Source organism: Lithobates pipiens, unplaced genomic scaffold (assembly GCF_037356315.1).
Source record: "Lithobates pipiens isolate NorthernLeopardFrog02 unplaced genomic scaffold, aLitPip1_a1.2 Scaffold_13, whole genome shotgun sequence".
NCBI lineage: Eukaryota > Metazoa > Chordata > Amphibia > Anura > Ranidae > Lithobates > Lithobates pipiens.
This window is the reverse complement of record NW_027507718.1, coordinates 236,033,009-236,059,012: the sequence shown is the minus strand read 5'-3', so window position 1 is coordinate 236,059,012 and position 26,004 is coordinate 236,033,009. Positions and strand designations below refer to the sequence as shown.

Sequence of the window (26,004 nt, the reverse complement as noted above, 5' to 3'; positions counted from 1 at the left end):
AATGTGCCTCCCCTCCCTGCCGCCTGTAAGAATGATCAAGCTGCTGAACTCCTGCTATTATTGTTCTTACAGTCCACAGAATCGCTGGCTGAAAAAGATGATATCTGGATGATGCCTGTAGCTACTGCAGGCTGTGGAGGGACACGACCAAAAGGTGGTCTTAACAGGTTTGGTGAGACAGGCATTTCCTTTGACACGTTTTAACGTTTTAACTGCTGCATCAGGCTGGGCATTAATAGCAGCAATTGTGCTGGACTATAGCCCAAGCATTGTATGCATTCCTTCTGGTAGTGCCTCTGCTTTGTGCATCAGGCTATGAGCGGAAGGGGGACAAGGAACACCTCAAAGGGTTCTAGAGGGTCTGTTTCACAACAACCTAGATATACCATATCTAAAAAGGCATCCTCCTCAGAGTGATGTGGCTGGTCAGAGTGAGCCATCTGGGGGTGCTGGTGTTGCAGCAGCTCTGGACAATACAGTCCCTATATATATCACAGGAGGTTTTTTCATTTTAAGTTTTGAACATTAGATTGATGCTTTATTCGCTTCCCGAAGTGGGCCTAAGAGCAGCAGATCCCCGTGCATTGCTCAGGACCCTCATACTGAGGAACAGGGGGCGAGAGATCAAGAAGTTATCTCAAAAGATCAGGAAGAGGCTGATGACTCCTCTTCCGAAGATCCCAATATGGAGGGATCGGTCTCACAGGAGAGACTGTTGGTACACTCCCTCGCTAAGTTGGTCCGCTCAACTTTTTTACTGCCTGTAACGAGGTCAATGTATGAGCCCACCTCTGGTTGGGGATCACTAAAGCTCCCCAATCTGTTGATACCTTTCCTATCCATTCATGGTTTAAAAAAGCTTACGTATTCTGAGTGGGAGCGCCCAGATAAAGTTTTTTTCCTCCGAAAAAGTTTTCTATACTTTATCCTATGGAGAAGGAATTCTTTAAGAAATGGGGGATTCCAGCAATTGATGCTGCTATATCCTCTGTAAACAAGAACCTGATTTGTCCTGTAGACAATGCGCAAATATTGAAGTATCCAACAGATAAAAAGTTGGAATTTCTTTTTAAAAACATTTCTCTTGCAGGTTCAGTCGTTCAGCCGGTATTAGCGGCGATTGGAGTATCTCAGTTCATAAAGGACCAGTTTGTAGAGGTATTCGAAATTATTGCTGATCAGCAGGCCCAGCAGATGGCTGGCATATCAGAAGCACTGTGTTTCACAGTGGATGATATGAAAGATTCTATTATTCAAGCCTCACGGCTTATGCTAGGGCTGGTATATATGCGTACAATCCTATAGTTGAAAAATTGGTCAACCGAAGCACCATGTAAAAAGCTCTTGGCCAGTTTCCCATTTCATGGTGAACAGTTGTTTGGACACAATCTGGATAAGTATATCCAAAGAATTTCTAATGGGAAAAGTTCTCTTTTACCAGTAAAGAAGAAGTTTAAACGTTTTTCCTTTAAACGTGCATCTGCCTCCAGGCAGTCACGACATCCTCCACTGTCAGGTTCAAGAGGAAGACCTCAAGGACAGTCCCGGGGCCAAAAGAGAACTTGGGGCAGGAAACCCGCAAAGCAAAATATTAAGGCCTCATTATGAAGGGACGCCCCCATTCGCTCGAGTGGGGGGAAGGCTTCTGCACTTTTCAAAGATCTGGCAGGAACATTGCCAGGACAGATGGATGGCTTCCTCAATTTCTCTAGGTTACAAACTGGAATTCCGAGATTTCCCATCTCAGTATTCTGTCAACTTGGAACAAGAAGGTCAAGGCTTTGGACTTTCCAATGCGCTTTTCCCCCCGAGGTGCGTCAGAGCCTCAATTGGTGGTTGATATCCAGAAACCTTCAACAGGGGAGATTTTTTCTACCAGTATCCTGGAAAGTGGTAACAATGGATGCCAGCCTTCTAGGCTGGGGAGCAGTCCCAGAAGAAGCATCTGACCAAGGAAGGGGGTCCAAGTCAGAAAGGACCTTGCCGATCATTGTTCTAGAAATTCCGGCAGTACGTCTGGCCTAGAGGCCTGGATGCTCAGACTACGGAATTGTCCTGTCAGGATTCGATCCGACAATGCCACGGTGGTGGCCTACATCAGTCACCAGGGGGGCACGAAAAGTCGTGCAGCCCAAAGAGGTGAATCATGTTCTATCTTGGGCAGAAAGCAACGTTCCTTGCCTATTGGTGATTTTCATTCCAGGGATAGGAATGTCAGTCGCCAACAAGTTTTTCGGAGAGAATGGTCCCTTCACCCCAACATTTTTCTGTGGATATGTCAAAGATGGGGTGTTCTGGACGTGGATCTGTTTGCGTCCAGATTCAACAACAAGGTCGACAACTTTGTGTCAAGGACGAGGGATTCCGCTGGCATGTGGAACAGACGCCTTGGTCTTTCCATGGGATCAGTTTTCATTGATCCATGTGTTCCGGTTCTGCTGCTTCCGTGCCTTCTTTGCAGGATCAAGCAGGAAGGGAAGGAGGAGATCTTGGTTTGCCGAGATCATCAATATGGCAGTAGGAGACCCTTGGACCCTGCCACTGTGGCCAGACCTTCTCGCGCAAGGTCCGGTATTCCATCCTAACTTACAAACGCTAAATTTAACGGTTTGGCTATTGAGACCCACATTCTAAAGGACCGTGGGCTGTCTCCTTCAGTAGTGTCTACTTTGGTTAATGCTAGGAAGCCGGCCTCCAGAGTCATACACTATAGAATTTGGAAGGCATATGTCTCCTAGTTTGAATCTAGGTGTTGGCACTGAATTCCTACAGATGGTATTGGAAATGAAGCTGGCCTTGAGTACTATCAAAGGCCAGGTGTCGGCCTTATCAGTATTGTTTCAACTGCCTCTTGCTTCTCAGTCTCTGGTTCGTAGCTTTATTCAGGTGGTAACGTGTATTAATCCTCCCGTCAGGACACCCCAAACCCTTGGGATTTGAATTTAGTCCTGTTGGCGTTACAAAAACAGCCTTTTGAGCCTATACGGTTTATTCCCTTGGTCCTCTTGACTAGGAAATTTTTTTTTTTTTTTTTTTTTTTTTTTTTAAGGTTGCCATATCCTCTGCCAGAAGAGTATTGGAGTTGGCAGCTCTTTCTTCTAAAGAGCTATATTTGATTATTCATAAGGATAAGGTGGTATTACAGCCTCACTCTAGATTCCTACCAAAGATAGTGACAGGTTTTCATTTAAATCAGTATATTGTCCTACCTTCTTTTTTCCCAGAACCTCTGTCTATGGAAGAGAGGTCACTACATCCCCTTGCTGTAGTGAGAGCGGTAAAAGTCTATTTAAAGGTGACCGCCCAGATTTGCAAAACAGATGTTTTGTTTGTATTACCAGAAGGTCCTAAAAGAGGACAGGCAGCATTAAAATCTACTATTTCGAAATGGATTCGTCAATTGATTGTTCAGGCTTATGGTCTAAAGAGGAAAATTCCTCCTTTTCATGTTAAAGCGCACTCCACCAGAGCTGTTAGTGCTTTTTGGCCAGTGCATCACCAGTCCTCCATGGCTCGGATCTGCAAGGCCGCAAGTTGGTCTTCAGTCCATACATTTACCAGATTCTATCAAATCGATGTAAAAGGTCATGAGGATATCACCTTTGGACGCAGTGTACTGCAGGCTGCAGTATAAGTCCTCTAGTCTCTGTCAGTTGCCATTGTTACAAGAAATCCCACATACTAACTACTATGGCTCTGTGTCCTGTGATGTACGATAAGAAAATAGGATTTTTATACCTGCTTACCTGTAAAAATCCTTTTCTTTGAAGTACATCACGGGACACAGAGCTCCCTCCCTTCTTTGGTATACACGTGTATGTCTTGGCTATATAGGGAGGGCACTTTTTGTCTTAGGGCGTGCCAGTGTCCATCACCTGAAGGTGGCCTATGACCCACATAGTAACTACTATGGCTCTGTGTCCCGTGGTGTACTTCAAAGAAAAGGATTTTACAGGTAAAATCATATTTTTTGACTTACCAGCAAAATCCATTTCTTGGAGTACAGTACGGGACACAAGTCCCTCCCCTCTGTTCTTATGCTTTTCATATTGCTTAATACAAAACTGAGGCTAGTGGGAGTGATTACATAGAGGGCTGCCCATATACCTTTTTATTTTTTATTTTTTTTATTTTTTTTTCATTGTCCAGTCACCTGAAGGTAACTGCATATAGCCAAATCATCAGGATTAAAGGGTTTTAAAGGTTCGTCGTTTGTTATTTTTTTTTTTTAAACAGGTTATACTTACCTCCTCTGTTCAAAGGTTTTGCACAGAATGGCCCCGATCCTCTTCTTCTGGGGTCCCTCAGCGGCACTCCTGCCTCCTCCCCACATTGAATGCCCCCTCAGAGACCCCTTTTCCTAGGGGGCACTCGTGCAGGTGGGCTCCCAAGTCCTGCTGCTGTGTCCATTGACAGACAGAAGGACTCAGCCCCATGTCATTTTATTTGATTGACAGCAGCAGGAGCCAATGGCTCCTGCTGCTATCTGTCCAATGAGGATCCGAGACAGTGGCTGGAGCTGCTGGGCTCATTCTCGTTGGAAAGACTGGGTTTGGGTAAGTAAAGGGGGGGCTCTGGGGGCTGCTCCACAAGGGTTTACAACCCCTTTAAAGAGCCTGTGTCGTACTCTAAGTACTCACAGTGTGCACGGACTGCCCTGTCCGATCTCTGCTCTCCTCTATGGGAAATCGGATGAACATGGACCATCTATCCGCGTTCATCCGATCGGCTCTGCAGACGGATAGAAAAATAGGATTTTCCTCCGTCTGCAGAATCGGACCATAGCGGAGGCGGACAATATTGGGTGTCTGCGGATGTTCATCTGCAGATACCCACTATCCCATAGGGATGCATGTATGTCCGTACTTCATCCGCAAATGGATGGTTGAAATACGGACATACGGTCCGCATGTGTGAAAGGGGCCTAAGTCAGTTAGGCCCTACTGAACTGAATAGTCCTGTCAGGCTAACATGATTAGCTAAAATGCAAGAGTCCTAGAGTGGTCACATTGATTTTCTGATTATTTTTCACTATCTAGTCACAGGCTAGGACAAGATTCTGACCAAGCTGTATAGGCTTTATCTGTAGTGTAGAAAAGTGAGGTCCGGCACATGGCTATTCTGCTTGACAAGTGTTCAAACACATATGTGAATTGTTTCCAAGATTTATGAACTGTGTGTTTAGTTTCATCTAGTATGTTGTGAAGACGGTTATGAAATTAAAATGTGATTAGGTAGTAAAATTGTATTATTACTGAGAAAATTTCCCAACCAGAGGTTCTAGCCCCAATGTTTTGGGGACTCGGAGCCGGATCTGCAGTGGGTAACTGATATTCGTGCAAATTTCTGGACACAAATGCTCCTGCCCGCAGGAAACTCCCAACTAAGCTGGATCACCCACAGAGAGAGGCCTAAATAACTTGTGTATGATTTTAAAACCAATGTTTCATGTGAATCAATCAAAAATGTTAGTATGACATGTCAATCTTAGTGCATGTCTATATTTATATTTAATTAGGATATTAAATCCTTCAGCAGAAAAAAAGGGTTATATGCTTACATAAGAAACCTCTTTTAAATGGATAAATAGGAGCTTATAATCGCATGCAGCTGACAGCAATGATTGTTTAAGCGGTGTAGAGCCAGAGTCAGGTCTCTGAAAGTAAAGTAACATTAGGGCCTAAGTGAGACAGTATAGTTGTAATAAGGTCCCTTTATAAATTCAATTATTTAAGCGTTCTTGCTTATATGATAAAAGAAAAACTTGCCTTCACATGCTATTTGGTACGTGGGTACAAAGACTTTAAAGCAAAATGGACTATAGAAGAAACCATAAATGAAGAAAATAAATTTCGATAGATTTTCCTGTTAGCAGCTGCATGAGGTGTAGGGCTCCCTGGGACTCCAGCAGCGTAAATTACGCCGCATGAGTCTATTTATACCCCACCCCAGCCTGTCAGGTGGGTGCGACGTGTGATGTGATGTGATGCCACAAAGCGGATGCCGTGGGGGAATGCTGTATCACAGAGGGAGCGCCGCCTCTCCATCGAAGTCCCGCCCAACGCCAACGGCCTACAGACAGAGGGGCCACCGCAAACACACGCCCCAAGGGGTGCCCATTACATACATTGGGCACCCATCCGCAAAGTCGTGACACAGTGGGGGCCGAAGTCCCACCGGGAAAGAGCAACAACTCTTTTTCCGGACACACAAGGATGCCCTATCTCCACGGGAGCACAGCAGGTGATCCTCTGGAATCAGGGATCATACTGTTGTGGGCCCCTGGGAGTCCACGCAGGGATCCTGTGGCAAATAGGTGGAGGAGGCCCACAAGACGTCATGCTCGATGATGTGCTCTTGATGAAATGCAAAAAAAATAATAAAATTTCTGGTACCTGTCGCAGTTCATCCGAGTATCCGAGTACCTGTCACCAGCCCATCAGAGTACCTGTCACCAGCCCATCAGAGTGCCCGAGTACCTGTCTCCAGCCCCAGTTACCTGAGTACCTATCTGCAGCCCATGCCTCATAGAATATACGTCGGGGTGTTTACTTTCCAAAATGGGGTCATTTTGTGGGTAATTCCACTGTCCTGGTGCTCCAGGACCTTCAAAAGTGTGATGGGTAGGAATGAAATGAGATGTGTAATTTATGCTCCTAGAACGCCTGAAGGTACTACTACAATGTTGGATCTTTGTTTGAGGCCAGGCTGTGTAAAAGTCTTGCACATGTGGTTTCGCTATACTTGGGAAGAGTAGCAGAATGTATTTTGGGGTATAATTTTTGCTTTATACATGATGTGTTGCTTTCCAAAATGGGGTCATTTTGTGGGTGTTTCCATTGTCCTGGTGCTCCAGGGCCTTCAAAAGTATAATAGGTGGTTGAGAAATGAGATGTCATTTATTCTCGTAGAAAGCCTGAAGGTGCTACTTCAATGTTGGGCCTTTGTATGTGGCCAGCCTGTCTAAAAGTCTCACACGTGGTATTGCCATACTCTGGAAGAGTAGCAAAATGTATTTTGGGGTGTAATTTGTTGTATGCATATGCTGCGTGTGAGAAATATCTTGATATGACAATTTTGAAAAAAAAATAAAAAATCTTAATTTAGCAAAGAATTGTGAGAAAAAACTACAACTTAAAAAAAAACTCACCATGCCACATACTTAACCACTTTCAGACCGGACCATTTTGCTGGTAAATGACCAGAGGTCTTTTTACACTTTGGCACTGCGCTGCTTTAACTGGTAATTGCGCGGTCATGCAATGTTGTACCCAAACAAAATTTGCGTCCTTTTCTTCCCACAAATAGAGCTTTCTTTTGATGGTATTTGATTGCCTCTGCGATTTTTATTTTTTGCGATATAAACGTAAAAAGACCGCAAATTTTGAAAAAAAATGATATTTTCTACTTTTTGTTATTAGAAAAATCCAATAAACTCAATTTTAGTCATACATTTAGGCCAAAATGTATTCAGCCACATGTCTTTGGTAAAAAAAAAGTCAATAATTGTATATTTATTGGTTTGCGCAAAAGTTGTCACATCTACAAACTAAGGTACGTTTTCTGGAATTTACGCAGCTTTTAGTTTACGACTGCCTATCTCATTTCTTGAGGTGCTAAAATGGCAGGGCAGTACAAAACCCCCCCAAATGACCCCATTTTGGAAAGTAGACCCCCTAAGGAAATTGATAAGAGGCATGTTGAGCCCATTGAATATTTTATTTTTTTGCCTCAAGCGATTGAATAATGACAAAAAAAAAATTTTTTTTTTTTTTTTACACAAAGTTGTCACTAAATGATATATTGCTCACACATGCTATGGGCGTATGTGAAATGACACCCCAAAATAAATTCTGCTGCTTCTCCTGAGTACGGGGATACCACATATGTGGGACTTTTTGGGAGCCTAGCCGCGTACGGGGCCCCGAAAACCAAGCACCGCCTTCAGGCTTTCTAAGGGCGTAAATTTTTGAGTTCACTTCTCACTACCTATTACAGTTTTGAAGGCCATAAAATGCCAAGATGGCACAAAACCCCCACAAATGACCCCATTTTAGAAAGTAGACACCCCAAGCTATTTGCTGAGAGGCATGTTGAGTTCATGGAATATTTTATATTTTGCCACAAGTTGCGGGAAAATTACAAACTTTTTTTTTTTTTTTTTTTTTTCACAAAGTTGTCACTAAATGATATATTGCTCACACATGCCATGGGCATATGTGAAATGACACCCCAAAATAAATTCTGCTGCTTCTCCTGAGTACGGGGATACCACATATGTGGGACTTTTTGGGAGCCTAGCCGCGTACGGGGCCCCGAAAACCAAGCACCGCCTTCAGGCTTTCTAAGGGCGTAAATATTTGACTTCACTCCTCACTACCTATTACAGTTTTGAAGGCCATAAAATGCCAAGATGGCACAAAACCCCCACAAATGACCCCATTTTAGAAAGTAGACACCCCAAGCTATTTGCTGAGAGGCATGTTGAGTCCATGGAATATTTTATATTTTGCCACAAGTTGCGGGAAAATTACAAACTTTTTTTTTTTTTTTTTTTTTTTCACAAAGTTGTCACTAAATGATATATTGCTCACGCATGCCATGGGCATATGTGAAATGACACCCCAAAATAAATTCTGCTGCTTCTCCTGAGTACGGGGATACCACATATGTGGGACTTTTTGGGAGCCTAGCCGCGTACGGGGCCCCGAAAACCAAGCACCGCCTTCAGGCTTTCTAAGGGCGTTACAGTTTTGAAGGCCATAAAATGCCAAGATGGCACAAACCCCCCCCAAATGACCCCATTTTGGAAAGTAGACACCCCTAAATTTAGGGGTACACTAGTGAGACTAGGTAATAAATGGCGGGTGCCCTGAAACTATAAAAAAATAACTAACCAACCAGCGTCACCTGTAACAGTTATATGGTGATCACTGGTGAAAGGGTTAACTAGGGGGCAATCAGGGGGCTTTATGCGGTAGTATATGGGGGTCCCTGGCGCTATAAAAAGCTGCGGCGAACCTAAATACCTACTTGCCTAACTAGCGTCACCTGTGACACTAATACAGCGATCAGAAAAACGATCGCTTATTAGGCTGGGTTCACACTGGAGCGATGCGGGAACGCCACGAATGCGCGGCGGGTTCCCGCATCGCATGCCTCCCGGCGGCAGTTCACACTGCCCTATGCGAACTGCTGGGAGTGTCAGTGAAATGTTACTGACACCCCCAGATCAGTTCGCATATCGCAGTGCGATCTGCAAACTCGGATCGCATGGTGTGAACACCCATGCGATCCGATTCTGCTGCGGGCCAAAAAAAGGGTCCCGTGCGAATTTGCGGCGGGTGCGGCGGGTGTGGCGGGTGCGGCGAATGGCTGAACTCGAATCGCACAGAGATCGGATGTGATTTGCACTGCAGTGCGAATCACATCCGTTCTCAAACCGCTGCAATCTGAACCCAGCCTTAGTGACACTGGCGACGGGGGGTGATCACGGGGTTAAACCTTTATTGGGGGGGTTAGGGGGGTACCTTAGAACTAAAGGGGGCTAACCCTAACTGCCCTAACAGTTATTAGTCACAAATGACACCCGCCGGGTGATCAGGGGGTTAAACCTTTATTAGGTAATAAATGGCGGGTGCCCTGAAACTATAAAAAAATAACTAACCAACCAGCGTCACCTGTAACAGTTATATGGTGATCACTGGTGAAAGGGTTAACTAGGGGGCAATCAGGGGGCTTTATGCGGTAGTATATGGGGGTCCCTGGCGCTATAAAAAGCTGCGGCGAACCTAAATACCTACCTGCCTAACTAGCGTCACCTGGGACACTAATACGGCGATCAGAAAAATGATCGCTTATTAGGCTGGGTTCACACTGGAGCGATGCGGAAACGCCGCGAATCCGCGGCGGGTTCCCGCATCGCATGCCTCCCGGCGGCAGTTCACACTGCCCTATGCGAACTGCTGGGAGTGTCAGTGAAATGTTACTGACACCCCCAGATCAGTTCGCATATCGCAGTGCGATCTGCAAACTCGGATCGCATGGTGTGAACACCCATGCGATCCGATTCTGCTGCGGGCCAAAAAAAGGGTCCCGTGCGAATTTGCGGCGGGTGCGGCGGGTGTGGCGGGTGCGGCGGGTGCGGCGAATGGCTGAACTCGAATCGCACAGAGATCGGATGTGATTTGCACTGCAGTGCGGTGCGAATCACATTCGTTCTCATAAACCGCTGCAATGTGAACCCAGCCTTAGTGACACTGGCGACGGGGGGTGATCACGGGGTTAAACCTTTATTGGGGGGGTTAGGGGGGTACATTAGAACTAAAGGGGGCTAACTCTAACTGCCCTAACAGTTATTACAGTCACAAATGACACCAATGCAAAAAAAAAAAAAAAAAAAAAAAAAATGACATTGGTGTCACTGTGACTGGGGGGCAGGGGTAATTGGGGGGGTGATCGGGGGGTAAAGGGGGGGTGTGAGTGTGCCTGGCATGTTCTACTGTGTGTGGGATGTGTTGGTGCAACTCACTGATCCGCTCTCCTCCGTGTCGGAACGAAAAATACCGACACGGAGGAGAGAATACATCACTTCCTCTCCTGTGTTTACATTACAGGAGAGGAAGTGATGTCACCGGGGATTTCTATTCGTCGGGAGCGATCGCGAGGGGGTGGCCATGAATGAATGGCCGTCCCCTCGTCCGGGATCGCTCCCGAACGAAAACCGACCGCCGCAGGCACCGGGCGGGGGCCCGATCGGGCCCCCGACCCGCGGGAGGCAAATCACGTACATGTACGTGCTTATGCCTGCCCGTGCCATTCTGCCGACGTACATCGGCGTTAGGCGGTCGGCAAGTGGTTAATGCATTGTAATGTCTACTCTCTAAAAAGGGGTAATTTGGGGAGTATATGTATTTTCCTGACTTGTTAATGTCTCAAGAAATGAGATGCACCTGATGTACTGAAGGCCTGATCAGATGTGATCAATTTTCAGTGATTGGCCCCATAGTTTGTAGACTCTCTAACTTTCACAAAGAACAAATAATATACACTAATTTGGGTATTTTTACCAAAGATATGTAGCAGTATAAAGTTTGGCCAAAATGAATGAAGAAAAATTACTAATTTGCAAACTTTTATGACAGAAACAAAGACAGGCATTTTTTCACAAAATGTACAATCTTTTTTTATTGATAGCACAAAAAAATAAAAAACCCACTAGTGATTAAATGCCACCAAAAGAAAGCTCTCTTTGTGTGAAAAAAGGACGAAAATTTCATATGGGTACAGTGTTGCATGACTGAGTAATTGTCATTCAAAGAGTGAGAGCGCTGAAAGCTGAAAATAGGTCTGGGCAGGAAGGGGGTGTAAGTGCCCTGTATTGAGGTGGTTAAGAGTAGTAATTTAAGGATTATTTAATAGCACAATTAAATATTTAGAAAAAAGCAGAAATGTAGTATTGCAGATGTATAGACTGTATAAAAGATAGTTGTTTGATGACGTTTTTCCTATTACAGCAACCCTCCATCACCTGTTTCACTCGAATTGACTCCAAGTCCCAGTGACAGCATCCCCCACCTGTTGGATTCTGGTGCTTACTTAATTAATTCAAAGTCGCTTCTTGAAGACCCGTCATCTTTCAAAAGTCTTAGACTGAAAGACCTTGAGGATTATGAGCCAGTGAGTTTTTACTTGCACTTTCTCTCAAGTCTGGAAGCATCAGTAGATTTACTACCTTTTTACATTTTAAAGCAATCCATGCTGGAAAATATGTAGACATGGTTTACGTGTCACTTTACTAACAAAATAGCAGATTTCACACTTGTTTGTTTGTTAATATGTGACCTCATTACTGCATTGCATTTATGTATTTATTAAAAACAACTATCAAATTCATTTTTAACTGTATATAATGCTACCCACATAGTCTGTAAAAGGAAGGGTCACTGCTGGGAGCCAGTTGGGTACTTATATTATTATTTTTTTATTATTTTTTATGGCTTAACGTGATTGTAAACAATCACCTTATAAAACAAACCTTTCAGTTTAAATAGAGATGAAAGGCAAAACATTTTTGTATAGATATAAAGAAGAAAAATTATAAATACCTTTTTTCCCTTTTTTTTTTTTATAAGTGATCACATTCCCTCTGTTCTCAGCTGTATAGGAGCTGGGGGGGGGGGGGAGAGTAGAAGCAGCAGCACACTGGGCTTCCCAGTGAATGGTTTTGCAGCGGGGGGGCATATCAGGACAAGTCTGATGATTGGAGGAGAGCATAGCTAGAGAACTTACCATGGTGTGTTCTACTGCTTAGTGTGGCCAGTTTTTATTAGGAAAGCAAGGAAACTAGCAGGATGACCAGTGATTTCACATAAAGGAAGCAATAAAAAGAGAACAGGAGCCTTTCTCATACAAGTACATTGTACAGCAGTCACATCAGGCAATGAAGTGTTGGAGGTAACAAACGCTTTAATATCTAATGTTTTTTTTCAGGAGGTGGAGCTGCGTGTCACTCTGACTAAATCTGAAAAAGGGAGCCTAGGCTTCACAGTGACCAAAGCCAATGATTGTGTTGGCTGCTACATTCATGACATCATACAAGATCCAGCCAAAAGTGATGGACGTCTGCAACCTGGTGATAGACTTATTAAGGTTGGTATATGTCTACTGCTTCTTTGTTGTAATCTTTTATAAGAGCAGAACAGATGCTTAAAAAATGACTTTTTTGATTTTAATACTTTTGTATACTGTTGCAGGTTAATGATGTAGATGTCTCAAATATGAGTCATACTGAAGCAGTAAATCTACTCCGAGCAGCACCCAAAACAGTCCGCCTTGTACTTGGCCGGGTCTTAGAAATTCCTAAACCACAGTTTCCGGCTCATCTCCTGTCTGATGTCACTCTGACATGCCACAAAGGTATTTTAGGTAGGACGTACATTTGTATTTTTGTTGCCTTTTCTCTATGTGTGAAAATGTTTTTTACCTTGTTGCTTTATTGCAGCTTTATATTCATCATTCTGCTCCCATACAGGCCTGTCACTCTCAGGAGGCCCCGATAGCCCCTCCCAAGTTATTTATATAGAAAATATCAAACCAGGCTCAGTTGTTGATCAAGAAGGGAGCTTGAAAATGCTGGATATCATCCATTATATCAATGGAGAAAGCACTTTAAATATGACACTAGATGAAGCAAAGCGTGCCCTTGAATCGGCTCTACCAGTTGTTGTGCTAAAAGCAACAAGGTACTTAATCAAATTTTTTACTTTTTATTGCAATGTAAAATCATATAAGGATACTGGTATGCCTGTCTCGTTCATTTATATACATTTAATGGATAGCACATACATTTTCTTTTTTAGTTTACCTGTACTGCATTTCCATTTACATTGTTGTTATATTGTATATATGATGCCGGTATATTCTGCAATGCTTTCTATTGGCAAAAAAAAAACTGCTGCACACATTAAACCAGAATATGGAGGGGTTATGCATTCCAGAGCTTACAGTTCTCTATAAATTCACACACTGCAAAGTATAATGATGTGCAGTTTACTCACTTGGCTAAATACATGTGTTCTAAAATGATACGTGGGCTGGCTTTGATCAAAAGGGCTCATCTTTCCAACAGTATTGGTGAACTGGTATGTCTGCTTGGTCCTAAGTGGAAAGTTGCTTGATACTGCTCATAAAAAACACTTCTCCCTGCAAAGCCTTGCTTTATTTCCATCATGGCTGTAATGCATGACAGGGAGGTCACAACTGTTTGAAAAAAAAATGTTTTATTTTTCTCTATAAGCTTTTCTTTTCTTTGCCTTTTACAGACATTCCCAGTGTCCAGAGAAGCCCATAGATTTCAGATTCAAATTCCACTTTTGTAAAAAAAAAAAAAAAAAGTCTGCGCAAATTATGGAATTATGTCTTTATTATGTAAAGGCTTGTTCAGGTCTAGTGGACTATTTTATTTTTTCTGGAGATCGGCATTCAGACTCACTGTTTGCTGCCTCCTTCCACTGCTATCTGCAGGAGTCACTTCTAACTTTTCCTGACACCAAGAGAAAAAAGTTGATGGGGAGCAGCACGGCCTGTGATTGACCACCTCAGGTCTGTTCCTGTGCAAGGGGGGGTCCCTTCCTTTCCTTTTCTCCCCTCCAATAACTACTGCTTTTCTTTCACAACTTAGTTACTTTACTGGGTATATGTAAGTGTTTACGATCACTTTAAGCCATTTCGATTTTTGCATAACTTCTTCTTAAAGCCAGTCCACTGCTTGCATTAGGGCTGAGGACACATGAGAGGGGTACTGTGGCAGGGTGCTATGATGTTTTTTGCCAGCTATGTACAGGCTGCCTGCATTGCATAGAGCAGCACAAAGACCTAGTGACGACATCACTGAGTCTAAAATAAGCATAATTTAATGCAATAATAACATGTTTTATTAGCATGTCGATTAGGGAGGGGGGACCAGGGAAGGCAAAAGTACATTTTAGTTCTGCTTTAAAACAGGGGCATCTACTTTAGTTTGAACTTGGTGGGATCTTCTTGCAACAAGTCATTCACAGAATGCATCTTGGAAGACCTCATAAAAACAAAATAATGTGTCCTTTTTAACATTATGTGCATAGCAATGTAATTTCTTTAGCTCATATGGTTAATTTCTACAGAAATATAATATTTTTATTTATTTTTTATTAGGGAAGGCAACCCTGTGATGCAAAGCAATAAAGAACTTTCAAAACCTTCTAAAGTTAACGGTAAATCTACATTTTCTTCAAATAAATTGTTATAATTCTATACATTGTGTGTATTTTTTCTGTGCTTCCAAAGATTGTCACTGCTGATGTATCCTTTCTCATCTTAAATGTTTATTTGTTTGCATGGTGTAAAGCCACAATTTCACTTTAACTCCCCTCTCCTCAGCAGCAAATGCCTTCCTTGCTACATATCACTGGACTCACCAAGTGACAGTGCTGTAAGCACGTTACAAATAGAAAAATTGTCTGTGACATCAAGTACAAATTTGGAGGCAGAGCCCTGCCAAGGGTTAAAGATGATTTTTTATTTCAGGAGCTCTCCAAATCCCTCTATTTGGATACTACTAGGAAAACTTTTAAAGCTCATCTCTGAGCAAAAAAAAAATCCCCTTCACTGGGTCTGTGCCCGCACTGCAAGGGTTAACAGCTTGATCTGGCTAGGGGAGTGGAGAAACCGTTTTGCTTACCTGATCCTCTGCTCCCCTGGCAGGTGGCGATCTCCCATGATCTGGCGGTGTACTGTCCCTCTGTGTCCTCATGCCTATCGCAGGGCTATGGACCCTGCTCTGGTCTTGACAACATTAGGACCCTACATCGGTGATGCATGGGGGAGCAGATGCTGTGGGAATTAGTGGAGGATCATGTATATCATTTTCCTAAACATAAACAAATAATCCTTTTAGTGCAGGCACATACCCACTGCAAGGGATACATTTATTTGCCCCGAGTTGGGCTTTTACAGTAAAATGTCTGAAGTTGCATTTATATAATTCTGTAATATTGTATAAGGCTATAATATGCATATCCAAATGATCCTTCATTGTTTCCTTATTGACTATAGGCTATTCTGGTGGGGAACGATTTAGGCGGATAGAAGATAATTCAGATGTATATTCTCCAGAGGTAACCATTTTTATTTGGTTTAAGTTGATTTCTTGTTAATACACAAAGATGTACAAGTCAAACACTAAAAACTTTATCTGAAGTGCACAAACTGTCTCTGTAAAGCAGCGCAGTACTTTATGCTGCTGTGAGGCAATATGCGGTGCTTACCTGTGCAATGAGGTAAAATACAGGTCTGCAATTTACTGTAGCTCACTGCATCGTGCCTCTGGGCTGCGTTGCAATTCGAGTGGGGCACATAGAGAACAATTATTTTCAATGTGTCCTAGTGGTGACTGGCGCTCATTCAGTGTCGACCTATGTGTAAATGAGCCCTTACACAGTGATTGAATATCTATATTTTCTTAATAGTAACATGAATTACAAGCCAGCTTTATGTAATTGCTTTTCAAGAGTATCACTATGATAGCCTTATAATTTGGTTTAAAAACCCTGACGAACTGTCTGTTAAGTGTTCTGGATGCTTATGCTCTAAATATAATGAATCTAATATTCCGAGGTTAGTTCTCATGTTACCAAATAGCAAAAAATCAACATGTTAATCTATTAAATATTTCATTTTTTTAGTTCTGGAGTAGAGATTGTAAGGGATTAAATGTTTCTAGCGCCTCTCCATTTACATAGTGCCACAGGGTATGTATGTGTCAGGGAGTCCTATATAAGCCATGTCAATTATAGCAAAAGGGAGAACCAATATCAAGTTAAACCTTTCTTCAACTGCACATTAAATAGCTTTGTCTAAATCTGCCTTTTTTTCTTTGTGTTCCTAAAGGCTGGCATAGTTCATGTTGTTTTGGAAAAGCCTGCCTCTGGAGAACTGGGATTTTCCCTGATAGGAGGCGAATATGGTATATTTGTGAAATCCATCAGTCCTGGGGGTGTAGCTGACATAGAGGGGAACTTGCAGGTTGGAGACAGATTACTTAAGGTAACTTTTCTTGAGTCCAGTAGCTTCTCAATTTTTATCTCTTTAGATGCTATGTTTCTGAAGACCCTTCTATTGCTATCAATTTATGATGGCCCCCTAGAGCATAACAAACATATTTGTTGGATTCTCGGCAGCTTAATGAACCTTCCAATATATAGGTAAATCAACCCTGAACCACTTTTTCTTCCAGTTTTTAGGCATTAAGCAGTTTTCTGTCTCCAGCACTTTATTGTGTGGTATCCGTTTCATTGCAAAGATTAGAGTTAACCTGGGTATATACACACACACACACACACATAATGTTTTTTGTTTTTTTTTGTCATTTAATCAGTGGATGGAACAAAAAGACAGAGATCCCTGTCTCAACACAAGCGAAGTTGATGCAAAGTTCTCCAGGTGTTCTATTCTATTCTGACACTGGGGTAGTTAGACCAGCTTCTGTTGCATGCTACACAATAGCTTTGACATGGTAGTGTCATTTGCAAACTTGTCACAAGAAAAATAATTAGGTTGGCATTGCTTATCTGAATACACTACATAGACACAACCTCTTGGTATTGGAGCATGGGATTATTGCTAAAGCCCCTAGATGTATAAATGTCTTCTTTTTGCTTGGAGAGATGCAAACCTTTATCTTTTGTTTTTTCTTTTCAATTTTTTAGTGTCCAGAATCTTCTAGTAAGACACTAGCTGCTCACATAATCTTTGAGGCTTCAGTTTGTGGACAAGCACCCCATACAGATCAGCACCATTTTACTCTCTGGAGCATGTGATCAACTGATGTATACACTCCCTGTCTCCTCTTTGCTACACAGCACAGCAATTGGGTGGTGTGTACCCCTGTTGGGTTGATCCTTAGTACACATGGCAGACCAAAGGCTCAAGGTGAATGAGTTAGCAGGTCTTGCCAGCTCACACTCTGATAATGGTTCAGGGGAAGTCTGTAACATCTCCTCTACCAATCCTGATTATGGTAGTGTTAATCACTGTCCCCAGTCTAAGTCTGCCTCAGAGGCCTCCCTAGATCCTTCTGACACACCCTCCTCCTGTCTTTGCAGAGAGAAATTTTCAGCTGCTATGTCTGATTTTATGTGTAGGCTATTGGCCCTGTTATAGAGGCCTCAGATCGGATGCAGGCAGTCTGCCTCACCTCTTCTCCAGAGACCACCTCTGATTCCCCTCTTACAGATTCTATAATTCACGAAGAGGAGGAGAAGGAATGGTTCCTCATCTTGCTAAGAGGATCTCGTATAGGGGCAAGCACACTCAGCTGATATTTATCCCAAACCTAAAGCCCATCTCCAGAGAAAGGAAAAATCATAATACAAGAGAAGAGGCGCCTCTGGGTGTTGAATTAAAACCACTTTTAATCACACATAACAAAAATCATGCAACTCACATTTTTTAGGTTAAAAATGAGCATTGAGTAAAAGCAATGCTCATTTTTCACCTCCAAAATGTGAGTTGCCTGATTTTTGTTATGTGTGATTAAAATTGGTTTTAATTCTACATCCAGAGGCGCCTCTTCTCTGCGCATTTACTTGTATAAAGCAAACATCATCCCTGCTGAAGGGCTACCATCTCCTTAAAAATTTAAATGTGCATTAAGGCCTAGGAAGCCACAAACTAAGGATTTTTTACCTGTAAAATCCTTGTCTTGGCGTACAGTATAGGTGGATATGGTTATCCATGGTTATCTGGGTAAGATAGGTATAGAGTTTGTTATAGAGGTCCCCAAAAGTCTTGGCCATGGCTTGAAGACAATAAGTTGGGGTAGAGAATGCAGTCTAAGTTTGTTCACCAGCATTCTCTGGAGTTTATTAAAATATTCATAAATTTGTTTAGCCCACAGAAGTGATTTCACTATGGTTTGCATTTCCAGAGCTTTAATTTTTTCCTTAAGTAAATCAACTTCCCACAAATGAGTCACTAAGGGAGCATAGAGTAGTTACTGTTAAGTTCTGTGCAACTGACTTTGCAGAGAGGCTTTAGCCTGGTTCATATCTGTTTAATTGAGTGCCAGCAGAGATGCATTGCTTTGCACTGAGCCCTTAAGCTGAAAAATGTTATCAAGTCCTGGAAATGTTGCTCTTGGATAGTCTTTTGTTCAAACACCAATGACATGTTTTATGTGGTGATTAGAGATCAACTAGTCAATATAGATGGACACGTGATCTGGCCATGTAATAGGATTTATTTCAGAACCCACAGTGTTAGTAATTAAGGGTGCTGAAATAAAAAAATTATCTAAACTTGAGTAAAGGACAAACTCTATATGAAAGGGATGTTTAATTCATGCATCTTCGAGCATCAAAGAAACAATGTTCTCAAATTAACTTATGAAAAGATATAAATTATTAATCTGGTGGAGGGCGAATTATGAAACTATGCATTTCTGTCCCTTGTTGGGAACATGACCAAATTGAAATCTGAGCCCACAACCTTGAATGCGTGGCAGCATGAAGCTTTGCAAAAACTCAAGTCAAGAATCCGATCTGGAATTTGAGGTATAGACATTAAAGCGGAAGTAAACCCGATTCCTGAAACTTGAGCTGGGCACATCTATCTGAAGCGTTTTGTTATCTCTCTTCAAAGCACTAAGTCCAGTGGCTTTCTCCTGCTCCATTCTTCTGTTATCAGCATGATAACTTCTGACAAGTTCTCTATCAATTATGATAAAACCAGGCTAAAATTTGTGTTGAATAGGTTGCTATAAATAGATTAGCAAACAGCTTACCTATTCACAGAACAGCTCTGAGAGTCTCTGCCTATGGGAAGAGGGGGTGTGTTATCTTTCCTCCAATCAGCCTACTTGGCTGTATGCCCAGACTTCACACTCAGTGCTGAACAGGAAGAGAAAATCTTTAAACATGGTGTGAACTTTCTAAAGAATATTTAAAGCTGAAGACCGCAGATATTCATGTAAAACGTATGTAGAGAGATTTGTTTAATTCTTGTGTATCATCTGAGGCTGTTCACTTAACTGGGTATAGAGTATGTGAGGGTTTACATCCACTTTAAGCAAAGTGAGTGGAGTTTCAGTATATTTAAGTTGGCCATACATTATACATTTTGTTTTTTGTTCAATTTGCTTTAGATTTACCTTCAACAATGTAGTGCAAGGGCCAACCTGATTGCATACAAAGTTGAGAATGTTTAGGTTTGACCTAGGGATGTATCGAAATTTCGGCCGCCGAAACATATCGGCCGAAAATGGTGTTTTCGGCAAATTGCCGAAAGGAAAATCTTGCCGATAATGGGGCCGAAAATGGGGGCGGGGCTCCTCATGGGTAAGGCTGCATTTAGACACTGGCAAGCTGCATGAGGGGGAAAGAGTGTGTCCGGGGCAAGCATTGCAGAGTTTTGTCTGCAGCTAAATCAAGTTTTTTGTGCCCACAGTGCTGCTGCATCCAAAAGTCATTTGTTTGCCTCTGAAACTATCTACCTCTGGCCACTTGTGTGAATGTAGCCATGCTATATAAACCAGGTCACAGGACAAAGGCTGTACTCCCTTTATTGGCCATATAAAAAAAATAAAAAATAATCTTGATTTTGACCCAGCTAGGTTTTTATCGCCATGTGATAGAATGGGGAAGGGTTAAGTTATTGCTAGTAGAGGTAACGATATGAGCATTCCCAATAGAAGTCTGTTAGAACGGAACCAGGTAGCTTGCTTGGGGCCAGTTCACACCAGATGCAGTTCCGTGTGCTTTTTTTATTTTTTTTTGCACAAAATGCATGCACAGTGTTTTCCATGTATTCCAATGGCTCTAGTTCACACCATGCAGTCAGGACCGGAAACTGACTGCATGGTGTGAACTAAAGCCATGGGAATACATGGAAAACACTGTGCATGTATTTTTATCAGGCAGGCTGCATCTGAGGGGAACTGGTGAGGCTGCTTTGATCTCCTGTACCATGCCTGCAGTCTCTGACCATCTCCTGTACCATGTCCCCAGTCTCTGACCATCTCCTGTACCATGTCCCCAGTCTCTGACCATCTCCTGTACCATGTCTGCAGTCTCTGACCATCTCCTGTACCATGCCTGCAGTCTCTGACCATCTCCTGTACCATGCCTGCAGTCTCTGACCATCTCCTGTACCATGCCTGCAGTCTCTGACCATCTCCTGTACCATGCCTGCAGTCTCTGACCATCTCCTGTACCATGCCTGCAGTCTCTGACCATCTCCTGTACCATGCCTGCAGTCTCTGACCATCTCCTGTACCATGCCTGCAGTCTCTGACCATCTCCTGTAGCATGCCTGCAGTCTCTGACCATCTCCTGTAGCATGCCTGCAGTCTCTGACCATCTCCTGTAGCATGCCTGCAGTCTCTGACCATCTCCTGTAGCATGCCTGCAGTCTCTGACCATCTCCTGTAGCATGCCTGCAGTCTCTGACCATCTCCTGTAGCATGCCTGCAGTCTCTGACCATCTCCTGTAGCATGCCTGCAGTCTCTGACCATCTCCTGTAGCATGCCTGCAGTCTCTGACCATCTCCTGTAGCATGCCAGCAGTCTCTGACCATCTCCTGTAATATGTCCGCAGTCTCTGACCATCTGCTGTATGAAAATATTTTTTAAAAACAGTCATTTTCGGTCTTGGTGCTGTTTCGGTATCGGTTTAGGTTTTCGGCCTAGTGTATTTTTCATTTTCGGTATCGGTTTCGGCACCAAAAAACCCATTGGTGCACCCCTAGTTTGACCTCATATGTTTTTTGTAAATTTAAAGGAAAATCGAAAATTGTAGCCTTACAGTCTAACAATATGAATCAGAGGGGTTAGAGAAAGAAGGCTTGTACTCTCAAAGGGTATCCGATGACGTAGCCTCTGTGTAATACCTTTAAGGATAGGTTCACCTTTGAAACATGTTCTGCACATGGGTGGAACATGTAACATGTTCCAGCATCTCTACCTTCTCTTAGTCTAAGGCTAATATCCTTTGCTTCAAAACACTTTTCTTGGAGTACATTACAGGACTATTTTCCTGGCTGCTGTGTTGTTACCTTGGCATTAGTATTTTGAATCTCTGATTTGGAACATGTATATAGATGAGAAATTCTAACTTTTCTCAGATTTTTATTTACTGCTTGCTTGTTTGGGTCAGTGACTCAGGTCAAGCCAGTCGGCTATGAATTTCAGAAGGAGCAGAGTGATAGGAAACCCTTCTCGTTTATGAAGGTCGTAAACGCTTTTTAATTAGGCTTCCTTTGCTAGCTGGCAGGTCTGAGTGTTGGGGACATTTGCATAGTTCCCACTGGCACACCAGTTGGTAGGAATGAGCCAGAGAATCTTGGTTATTAATGAGTTTTATTTTCCACAGGTAAATGGGGAGAATATGCAGGGTGCTACACATAGTAAAGCAGTGTCTTGTCTTCGAAACACCAAGGGACTGCTACAGATCGAAGTTTCCCGTGAATTTATGCCCAAGGATACATCTGATTTTGATAAGTGTAATGGAAACCTTGGTAAGTGTATATGTTTAGAACACTTAGTTTTGTATATATGTAATTTGGAGTATAACTAGCATTATCTGACTAACCTATATAGGCGTTTGTATATTTTTACCCCTAATAACTTAATAAAGTGTTTTTTATAGCATGAACATCTTTCTATTTGCAAGTTATAAAAGGGTAATTGAATCTGCAAATAGCACTGTTACTGAAAAAAAGTAATAAAAGTGTAACTAAAGTGATATCCTCATATTTTAACCACCTAGTTTCTTGTCTAAACATACCAAGTGTGAAGTGTAGCTGCCAAAATTTTAACATAGTTTTTTAAATGCACCCTGTTGTCAGGTTGGTTTATTCCTACTTGTCTTAGATAGCGCTGTCCTAAAAGGCAACTGAGCTAAATACTCAGTTATGACTTGTACTGTAGTGCCCAGTTCAGCGCATCAGCCCATCCTTTATCCTACATCTGCTAAAAACGAATTCTGAATACAGTGAAACATAACTGTGCACTGTTCACTAACATTTCATCATGTATCTAGTAAAACAGCACTGTAGATCTATGTATCTAGGCCTCTATCAGAAAAAAACATTCTGTATTCTCACAGTACATACAAAAAAAAACGTTGTTCTACATCTGGGAAAATCTCATCTGTGATTTCATAGCATCATTGCTGCCTCCCTAGTGAATATGATTCTGCAGCTTTGTGCACGGCATTAAAGCAACTTTCATTAGATTAATAGGAGCTGCACCTCATTGATTCTTATAAGTATAGTAGAGGGAACTGGTGTGGATAAAACACATGAAAACTTTGATGTGCCTGTAGAACTAAAGCACATCTAAAGCCAAAGCCTGACTTTAGGCCCACCTGCTCAGGATGCTGTCTAGTGCCAAAGTATGTTATTTGGTAAGGGCATTCTCTGGTTTCATATGATGCACATTCCCCCACTATTGTGGGCTTTCAACTATGGCTGAGGTCAGAGTGTGTGAAGTGGACGCACTAGTTGGCTGTTTAGGGAGAAGTAGACAATCATTGACCCTGTCTCACAGAAACTGCACGTGGCCACAGCAGAAAGCTAAAATAGTAGTAGATACAAGAATGCCAAGTGGAAATGGAGAGAGCACTTACTGAATGACAGGTACTTTGCTGCTTTCAGTAGATGTAGGAGAAATTGCAAATTGTAAAGACTGCACCTCCTCCTATGCATCTTCTGCTGTGTAAACCCATAATATTATGTGATCGTCATATTGCATAGGTATATTTAATATCTTTTTTAGGGGTTAAAAATACATCTGTAATAGAAAAGAGATTTGAATGTATTTATAGAATGTGCATAAAGTTCTTGTAATGTTTATTACTTAATACGTCTGTAATATGAAAGAGAGATGCATGTTTCCTTGCTTAGCTGATAAGTTATGTTTTTTTTTTAGACACTGAAATGCATGTAAAAGACAATCAGAACTATGAGGATGATGATGAGGATCAGAATGATGTCATTCAGTCTCTGCTAGATGTTGTTCATGAACAAACACAGAACCTTTTACAACTGAATCGCCAGAATGCATTTTCAGAGGAACACTTCCCAGGTACTAGTCCTTGGCTTGTGATTGTAATGGAAAACTAGAAGTGTAAGCTCACCTTTCAGAAAAAAATAATAAGGTGAATTAACACCCTACACTCTCACCCCGATCCCCGCCTTATTTGCCTCTGCAGGTGATGAGCTGTCAGTACCCGTGTACCAGTCCAGGGATTTGGAATCCCCACTCTTCTTCCCTTTCTTTCTGTCAGGCTTCTGGAATGGATCAGAGTGATTCTGATTGGTCACAGTAGTCAGAAACCGGTTCTGACCAATGGGAATCGCTCTGGTTAACGTGGCATAAAAAAAGCTGAGTAGCCCTTTTTTATTAATTTTTTTTTTTTGTTTGATTTTAGTTTTTGTCTGAGTATAGATCTATGATTGTCCCAAGCATGTTTAAAGCTTTTTACTGTTGACTGCTGGAAGTTTATTCCAAGCATCAACTACCCTTTCAGTAATATAATACTTTCTAGAATTTGTTTTGAACTTTCCTCCACTTAGTTTGAGGTCATGTCCCCATGTCCCCATGTTCTTGATTTTGGTTTCATATTGAAAACGCTGCCCTCCTGAACTTTATTCAACTCCTTGATGCATTGAAAGGTTTCAGTCATGTCTCCCCATTCGCTCTTTCCTCCAGACTACAAATTAAGTTCCCTAAAGTCTTCTTGATATGTTTTATGCCCCAGAACTTTCACAATTTTTGTTACCCATCTCTGGGCGCATTCTATTTTATCAATATTCCAAATGAGGTCTCACTAAAGATCTATATAGGGGAATCGGAACCTCCTTCCTTCATCTGGTGATCCTTTTAGTGATGTATCCTAGTATTCTATTCGCTTTTCCCACTGCCTGATCTCACGGTTTGCTCATTTTGCAATCATCTGAAATAAGTGCACTGACAGCTCATCACCCAAAGCGAAATAGGGTGAAGGAGGGGCATAGGATGTTCACTGCTTCATTTTTTTCTGGAAAGGTGAACTAACCCTTTCAACCTGTGTACCATAAAGAGACCTGCAGAAGTAACGTGAAGTTGGATCAGATGACTTTTCACATGTATGAAACATGCATACAAGTTTATGGAATGACCTTTTGTACAAAATGCCTTTCACCAGTTAGATCATGTTAAAAAAAATAATAATTAAGGGCTGAAAATAGAAGGGGACAAAACATTATACACATAAAACATTTACCAAAAATACTAAACTGGCAAATCAACAAAAGAATTCCACAAATTACATACAGATGAACTCAAACAGGAAACCAAATTAGTCAAGAATCGTAAAGGACTAAATAACAAGCAAAAATAAGAAAAGGAGGAAAAGACTGCTGTATGAAACTAAAATGACCCAGTATATGGTGGTATTATGCTTTTGTAAGGATATGGGCCTGGAGGGCACACCAGCCTAGTATAGCCCAGATAGTCTCTTAAAATCAATACGTTTAAACAGCAGATGTAATTACAAGTGTTTTGTAAACAGCAAGATAGGCATGGCTTATGTGGAGAGGTAAGCTGCAGGGAGGTGTCTGCGAAATGGCCAGCTGCATCATATCACCTCAACTAAGAATATTGTAATTTATTGACTTCAGGCTTTAAGTGTCTATAAACCTGTATTTCCTATAAATTATTCTTGGAACTAAACAAAGCAATTATTTTCCAATTCCATTTTGCATTTAAGCTCATGCAGTCTAAATTATTTCAGAATCTGTCTGGTCTCTGTGATATTAAATGTGCATAATGTTTTTTAACGCATTTTATTGATGTATGTTACATAGAGAACTTGAATGAGAAAGACATTGATGAGAAAGCAGAAGACACAGACTGCGATGGTTCATCCTTACCTGATGACTCTCCTGAGGTAAGAATATAAATACATTGGGAGGGAGTCAATGATGCATTTGTGACGCATTTCTGCCAGTGAGGATGTAGTCAGAATTCATGACATGCATGCATCATTTTCCCTGTTAGTACTGACATGTATGACAAATTCATGCATTTTTTTATTTGCAACATGTTTAGTCTCTCTTGCTATTGCTGCAATCAATTTATAAAGAAATATTTCCATATTGGTGATAAGAAAATGGAGGTAAAAAGGACCTTTTCCATTTTGGAATAAAGTGCTTTGCACATGTAAAAATCATTAATAAATAAAACATGTCAGTATATTAAAGAGGCACCATCCAGGTGAGGTGCTGGACTCAAAAAGGAAGTTTGGATGGTGCAATTAATTTTAAGCTCATTCAATGTACATGATCAGATGCACTATCAGTAAGGTTTGGTCATCTGTGTATAAAAACTAGTGGGGGCACATGCATAAGCGCATGTCACACCACACAAGCCTGTCCTCTGGGCATACACCTGTTTGTGTGCCTTATGCCGTGTACACACAATCAAA

At 41.9% G+C, this 26,004-nt stretch overlaps 1 protein-coding gene across 14 annotated transcripts in view; it reads left to right on the top strand.

Moving 5' to 3' along the window:
* Positions 1-26,004, top strand: part of PTPN13 (protein tyrosine phosphatase non-receptor type 13) — a 413,328-nt gene that overhangs the window by 344,967 nt on the left and 42,357 nt on the right. For 8 of the 14 annotated variants that reach the window (XM_077476384.1, XM_077476379.1, XM_077476376.1 and 5 more), the window contains 10 exons: positions 11,517-11,679; positions 12,493-12,651; positions 12,756-12,918; positions 13,004-13,244; positions 14,695-14,753; positions 15,595-15,656; positions 16,429-16,584; positions 21,907-22,051; positions 23,466-23,621; positions 25,385-25,467. In XM_077476384.1, the coding sequence (XP_077332510.1) occupies positions 11,517-11,679; positions 12,493-12,651; positions 12,756-12,918; positions 13,004-13,244; positions 14,695-14,753; positions 15,595-15,656; positions 16,429-16,584; positions 21,907-22,051; positions 23,466-23,621; positions 25,385-25,467 (1,387 nt within the window). Of the gene's footprint in view, positions 1-11,516; positions 11,680-12,492; positions 12,652-12,755; positions 12,928-13,003; positions 13,245-14,694; positions 14,754-15,594; positions 15,657-16,428; positions 16,585-21,906; positions 22,052-23,465; positions 23,622-25,384; positions 25,468-26,004 lie in introns of all 14 variants that reach the window. The other 6 variants (XM_077476380.1, XM_077476375.1, XM_077476381.1 and 3 more) reach the window with 3 other exon arrangements.